This window comes from Orcinus orca, chromosome 10 (genome assembly GCF_937001465.1).
Source record: "Orcinus orca chromosome 10, mOrcOrc1.1, whole genome shotgun sequence".
NCBI classification, from domain to species: Eukaryota; Metazoa; Chordata; class Mammalia; order Artiodactyla; family Delphinidae; genus Orcinus; species Orcinus orca.
The window spans coordinates 74,421,552-74,428,028 of NC_064568.1; the positions used below are offsets into that span (position 1 = coordinate 74,421,552).

The following is a 6,477-nucleotide window of genomic DNA, read 5'->3' on the forward strand; positions in this document are numbered from 1 at the left end:
CGCTGCCCATGTATGCCTTACTATATAATTCATCACATTGCATTGAATCCATTAGGCATTGAACACTTTGCGGACAGCGCCTGCCTCTGGCTTCTTCGCTGCAGAGTCTCCAGCACCTAGGACAGGGCCTGGCACGAAGTAGGTGCGCAGCGAATACGGAACGCAGGAGAGAACGGATGCATGCGGGCGGGTGTCCTTTGGAAGGCAGCGCTAAGTGGCTGAGAACCCATGGTTTCCCTGTAGGAGAAGGGTTCAGCGGACTTGCCGGACGGTGTTAAGAAGGAGAGCGCAGAGCTCAATTCCCCACCCAGCCCAGCCTCCTCCACACTGACGCGGCGCCCCGCCCACTTTCCGGCAACGGAACCGGAAGTGGAGGCCGGGTTTCCCATGAGGCTGCGCGGGGCGCCTATTCAAACCGCACGGAGAGTGGGGAGGAGGTCATGATGGCGGCCCCAGAGCCGGAAGTGCAGGCCGCGGCCGCAGTCTCTGGTAAGGCGTGGGGTCCGGAGCTCGAGGAGTCTGTTTCCTCCCTACCGCTGCTCCCTCCAGTCACTTAGGCCCTGGCCCCTTCTCTGGCCTGTCTTCCTTGTCCCCATTTCCCGGCGTCCCTCCCAGTTCTGACTCGGCGCCGTTGACTCCATCGCCCCCAAGGCCCTGGATTCCATTGGTTCACCCCCCTTTTCGCGACGGGTTCTGGGCCCTGCTTGACTACACTTTCTCTCAACTCGTTTTCCCAGATCAGGGCCTCCACTTTCTGAGCAGAGCCCCAGTCGCTGCCTCCGAAATCCTCCACCCGTTCCCCACAAATCCCGCTGTCACTTCACCTTAGGCAACTGGGATCCGGAACCTACGCGCCACCGCCCACAGGGGAGTTTGCGGAGGGAATCTGCATGTGTCGGGGTGTCGCCTCCGCAGTGGTGGCCGATGTCGCCACAAGGGAATGAGAAGACTGGCTTTGGCCTTTTAAGTTTTTCATTTTTCTCTCTTGTCCCCCTGTGCACCTACCAGATTTGGAGTGGTGTGAGAAGTCGGAGGAAACCCACGACCCCCAGATAGAACTTGAGACCACCTCCCCCCAGGAACCTCCCAACCCTTCGGAGCCCCTTCGCCCCAGAGTCTGCGTGGTGCCAGTGGTGTTTCCCGGGCCTGTCAGCCAGGAAGGGTGCTGTCGGTTTACTTGTGAACTTCTGAAGCATATCATGTACCAACGCCAGCAACTCCCTCTGCCCTACGAACAGCTTAAGCACTTCTACCGAAAACCTCCCCAGGTGGGCACAGGCTTTGGGAGAAAATTGGTGGGGAGACTTTGTGGCTATTAGATGGTGGGCAGGTAAAAAGGGCGTCTAAGGAATCTTCAGGCCTGTCAGCCTAAGCAGCTGTAAGGGATGTTTCAGCCCTATGGCTTCTGTCCCTTTCTACCCACTCTGGTCTTTTTTTTTTTTTTTTTTTTTTTTTTTTGCGGTGCGCCGGCCTCTCACTGTTACGGCCTCTCCCGTTGCAGAGCACAGGCTCCAGACGCGCAGGCCCAGCGGCCATGGCTAACGGGCCTAGCCGCTCCGCGGCATATGGGATCCTCCCGGACCGGGGCACGAACCCATGTCCCCTGCATCGGCAGGCAGACTCTCAACCACTGCGCCACCAGGGAAGCTCCCTTTCTACCCACTCTAGTCTTGATAGTCTAACCCTTCCTGCTTTTCCTCTTGTTTTCTTTTTTGAAACTTCTATTGTGTGTTGCATTTGGACTTAATGAACTGGTCCTTTAATTTAATTTAATTAATTAATTAATTTATTTTTTTGCGGTATGCGGGCCTCTCACTGTTGTGGCCTCTCCCGTTGCGGAGCACAGGCTCCGGACGCGCAGGCTCAGCGGCCATGGCTCACGGGCCCAGCCGCTCCGCGGCATGTGGGATCTTCCCGGACCGGGGCACGAACCCGTGTCCCTTGCATCGGCAGGTGGACTCAACCACTGCGCCACCAGGGAAGCCCTGATCCTTTAATTTTAGTGTCTTTTCTGTCCATATCCTCATCTCTTTGTTTCTATGTTATATTTTCTGTGGGTTTATATTATGTTTATATAAATTTATATAAACTTCCTTGAGTTTATATTCTAACACTTATATCAGTTTTTTTTTCTTTTTTGGCAGTCATAGTCTTAAGAGCTTTTTCTTAATTTTTACATGTTCCTTTTAAATTGCATCCTGTTGTTTCCTGTCTGTATGAACTTCTCTTACCTGTGGACGTTAATTATTGTATTTTTGAAGCTTTTCTCTGTCGCTTGCAGTGTCTCCGTTTCTTCCAGATTCCTTTTCCTATTTATTTGTTTTTGTCTGTTTCATGTTAGAGGCTTTTATTTGGTGTCTGATAAATATTTAAGAATAAGTCATTGAAAGTTCTGTGTGCATGGCTGGGCCTCTGAGCTAGCTGATAGCCTTGAAGGATATTGGGTGAGAAAGTAATGGTAGTGATAACAGGAAAGAAGATTGGTCTAATAAAGGTGATTCTGGAGTGGTCTTCCAGTTAAACATGGCAAATTGAACACATGCTTATCTGTGCTCCCATCTGAAATACTACTAAATCAGAGAAATAGGAAGGAAGGAAAGAAAGAGAGAAAGAGGACTTCCAAAACATTCTGTCTGGGTGGAGGAAATTGGCAGGTCATCTAAGGGTCCTTGCACAGGTGTTCCCTCAGTCCCCATGTGTTCACTTTTGTCTTCTGTGGTGCTTAAGTGGACAATTCCTGGGCCTTTATGGGCTTCTGCATTGTGAATCATTTCAAACTTCTCAGGGGAGTCCCCTCTGTCAGTACTTGGTATTCAGCTCTTTCGAACTCTTCCATCTGCTTTCTCTCTTCCAGAAATTTGTTGCTGCCTTTGGACACTGTTGTCTATTTTCCAGTTCTTTTTTTTGCAATTTATTTATTTATTTATTTATTTTTGGCTGTGTTGAGTCTTTGTTGCTGTGCGCCGGCTTTCTCTAGTTGCGGCGAGTGGGGGCTGCTCTTTGTTGCGGTGCGCGGGCTTCTCATTGCAGTGGCTTCTCTTTTTGCGGAGCACTGGCTCTAGGCGTGAAGACTTCAGTAGTTGTGGCACGCGGTCTCAGTAGTTGTGGCTTTGGGCTCTAGAGTGCAGGCCCAGTAGTTGTGGCGCACAGGCTTAGTTGCTCCGCGGCATGTGGGATCTTCCTGGGCCAGGGCTTGAACCCGTGTTCCCTGCGTTGGCAGGCAGATTCTTAACCACTGTGCCACCAGGGAAGTCCCTTCCAGTTCTTTTTGCCCTTGGGAGTCCTCTTTCTCTCCCCTCCTTCCCTCCCTTCCTGTCTCCCTCCATTCCCTCTTTCCTTCCTGCCTTCCTTCCTTCCTCCCTCCCTCCCTCCATTTGCCATGTTTAACTGGAGGATGAACTCCAGAATTTATTAGACCAAATAATCCTCAGTCTTGTTATCACTCTCAGCACAGCAAAAATTTGCCACCTACCGTGCCACCACATCTCCTTGAGTATTTTAGTTGCTAATTTCTGGATGCCTCCTGCTTCAGAACACTGTCTTTGCTGTTCTAAGTGTGGAAGAATTATGATTTTGTACAAAGAACTTAGTTTCCTTTTTGATACATTACCCTCTGATAAAACCCAGTGTCTTGCCTGTGGCAGTTCACTGAACTGGAAATCCAGTCCCATAAATCTGCTCCATCCCAGAGGGTTCTTCAAAGGTCATTAGCTTTCCCCTACCTTGCAGAACTTCTCTGTCACCATTCTTTGTCCTCACAGGCAGAGGAAGTGGTGAAGAAGAAACCTCGGGCCACTGCCGAGGTGAGCAGCAGGAAATGCCAACAAACCCTGGCAGAACTGGAGAGCGTCCTCAGCCACCTGGAGGGTCTCTTTGCCAGGACACTAGTACCACGAGTGCTGATCCTCCTTGGGGGCAATGCCCTCAGTCCCAAGGAGTTCTATGAACTTGACTTGTCCCGCTTGGTCCCCAACAGCATGGACCCGAGCCTGAGCACAGCAGCTTGTTTGCGCCGCCTCTTCCGAGCCATTTTCATGGCTGATGCCTTCAGTGAGCTGCAGGTTCCTCCACTCATGGGCACCATTGTCATGGCACAGGGTCACCGCGACTGTGGAGAAGACTGGTTTCGACCCAAGCTCAACTATAGAGTACCCAGCCGGGGCCACAAATTGACTGTGACCCTGTCCTGTGGCCGACCCGCCATCCCAGCTACAGCCTGGGAGGATTACATTTGGTTCCAGGCACAAGTGACACTGAAGGGCTTCCACGAGTGAATGGGAATGCTCATCGTGAACACAATGGCTAAATTATCTTTCCCCCTGTGGCACCAAGTCACCCATCTCTTGCTTGGAGCTAGTTAATTCCTGGCGAGAGGAAGGTTCTCTCCTTCTGGCTGCCTGCCTCCCTTAGACTTCCCGGGGGGCTGATGGTATGGTTAGGGCTGTAATAATCATCACTGAACAAGCATCTCTTTGAATCAAAGGCTGATTTTCCCAGAGGGTTCTGGGTCAGGTGTTTCTTTTGGGGGTTGGAAAGCAAACATGGGCCCATAGACGGACACCCCTATGGAGGTGACCCTTTTCTGCTTTTTGCTGTGGCCTTTCAGAATTTTTACCAGGGACATAATGTGGATATGACTCATGAACTTAAATATAAAATGTATGGATTAATGTTACATTTTCCTGAAACTCTTTTAGCTTAAAGAGACTTTCCAGGCTTGAGGTTAGAGTATTTTATCTTCCCCCTTGGCCTCTTGTGCTTTGGGCTTCCATGATTTTTTTTTTTACTAATGATTCTTTCTCTTCATCAGCCCCAGGCCAATCTGGGAAGTTAAGTGACTTGGCCAAGGTTCTATAACAGTTCGATATCAGAGCTGGGGCAAGAGTTCTCATCAGCTAACTCCTAGCCCGATGTTCTTTGCTTGCCACGTGAGTATGTGTACCCAGAGCAGAGGTCACATGGGGGAAGGGAGCTGAGAAAAGAAAACCGAGAGAGTCTTTGCAAAGCCTGATTGAACCGTAGGCTAAGGCACCAAGGCTGCCCTGCAGGCTCACTTCCCTGAGGCCAGATGTCCCTTCTGGAATTCTGCCCTGCCTCTCTCCATTGCAGTTGCATGGTGGCTGCCGGCAGTTACTGTTGGCAGTATTGTCCTCAGGCAAACCCTGCTCTCCTGCCTGTGGCTGTCCTTCCTCGGCTACATTTCTGGCTTGGCCATCCTGAGCCTTACTGTTATCCTCTCCAGCCTGATGCTGTCCTGTCCACTAAGCACTGAGGCCCTTTGTCCCTGCGAACACCTGCTTATTTCTTGGAAGCAAGTTGAAGACAGAATCCTCATCCTGCTGGTGTTGGAGATAGGGGTGTGTGTTTGAGAGTGTGTGTGTGTGTGTGTGGATGTATGTGTAAATGGGGGCAATATATACTATTTTTTACGTTTTAAGAAGAATTTTATGTTTTATATTTTAAGAAAATAGTTTATATTTTATAGTAGATTTTAAGCACTTTACATACATTATCTAATCTAATAACCTTGAAAAGTTCATATTATAGTCCCCGTTTTATAGATGATGCTTGGGGAGATTGGGGAGGTTGAATAACTTGCATAAGATAAGTGTCGAAACCTGGATTCATGAGTTTGAATATCTTGCATAAGTGTCAAAACCTGGATTCAAACCCAGTCCAGCTGGCTCGAGGCTCACTGCTTTACACTGCTGTACACCCTGTGTGATTTTACTCTGAGCTAATTAAACAGGGTTTGCCCTACTGAAGGTGGTAGAATTGGAAAGCAGCAGGACTTCCGTCTCTGGCTTCAGATTGTGTTTCGTGACATGGAACCTGCCATTTATTGGTGCGGAGTAAGTATGGAATCAATGGAAACAAAAGGTTTGAGATCTTTTCTGTGCTGTGTCCACTTGAAGCATATTCCACCAGCTGGACTTTGCTGGTTTTGTGTCTGATATTACCTTACAGAAGAGGAGCAGGGCCATATCTCCCACTTGGGAAGGGACAGGCTAAGGGGTCTGCCTAAAGGGAGGGAGAGTTTTGAACAAGTTATAAATTGTTTTGAGATGTAAGACACATTAAGCCAAGTCAGATCCCTCAAGTACTACTTTTAAAAGCCTTCATAAACAATGTCTAGGCAATCAAAACAAAGTAATTATTCAGGTAATTTAGACAGTTCTCTGTCGGGTTGGCATTGGGGACAGGTCATTCTGATTTCATGAGTCCTCCAAAGGAATCCAGAAATTAAAATATCAGTTAATAATTTTATCAATAAATCCCATCTCCTTCTCTGACAACAAGCCTGCTGAGGCACCTGTTTATCTCTTTTTAAAAATTTATTTATTTTTGGCTGCATTGGGTCTTCGTTGCTGAGCACGGGTTTTCTCTAGTTGTGGCGAGCAGGGCTACTCCTCGTTGTGGTGTGCGGGCTTCTCATCGCGGGGCCTTCTCTGTTGCAGAGCATGGGCTCTAGGTGCA

The 6,477-nt window shown here is 49.0% G+C and overlaps 1 protein-coding gene across 1 annotated transcript; it reads left to right on the forward strand.

Annotated features, from left to right (window-relative positions):
* The first annotated feature begins 356 nt into the window (after positions 1 to 356).
* Positions 357 to 4,689, forward strand: MAD2L1BP (MAD2L1 binding protein). Its single transcript, XM_004267546.3, has 3 exons — positions 357 to 489; positions 1,009 to 1,268; positions 3,762 to 4,689. Exons 1-3 carry the CDS (start codon positions 441 to 443, stop codon positions 4,272 to 4,274), a joined length of 822 nt encoding a protein of 273 aa, XP_004267594.1. The 5' UTR covers positions 357 to 440; the 3' UTR covers positions 4,275 to 4,689.
* The last annotated feature ends 1,788 nt before the right edge of the window (positions 4,690 to 6,477 follow it).

Excerpts from the sequence above, each read along its gene's own strand:
- MAD2L1BP (XM_004267546.3), top strand. The coding sequence starts at position 441 with ATGATGGCGGCCCCAGAGCCGGAAGTGCAGGCCGCGGCCGCAGTCTCT. Across the intron at positions 490-1,008 it reads GGCCGCGGCCGCAGTCTCTG|ATTTGGAGTGGTGTGAGAAG; the intron begins GTAAGGCGTGGG and ends TGCACCTACCAG. Across the intron at positions 1,269-3,761 it reads TCTACCGAAAACCTCCCCAG|GCAGAGGAAGTGGTGAAGAA; the intron begins GTGGGCACAGGC and ends TTGTCCTCACAG.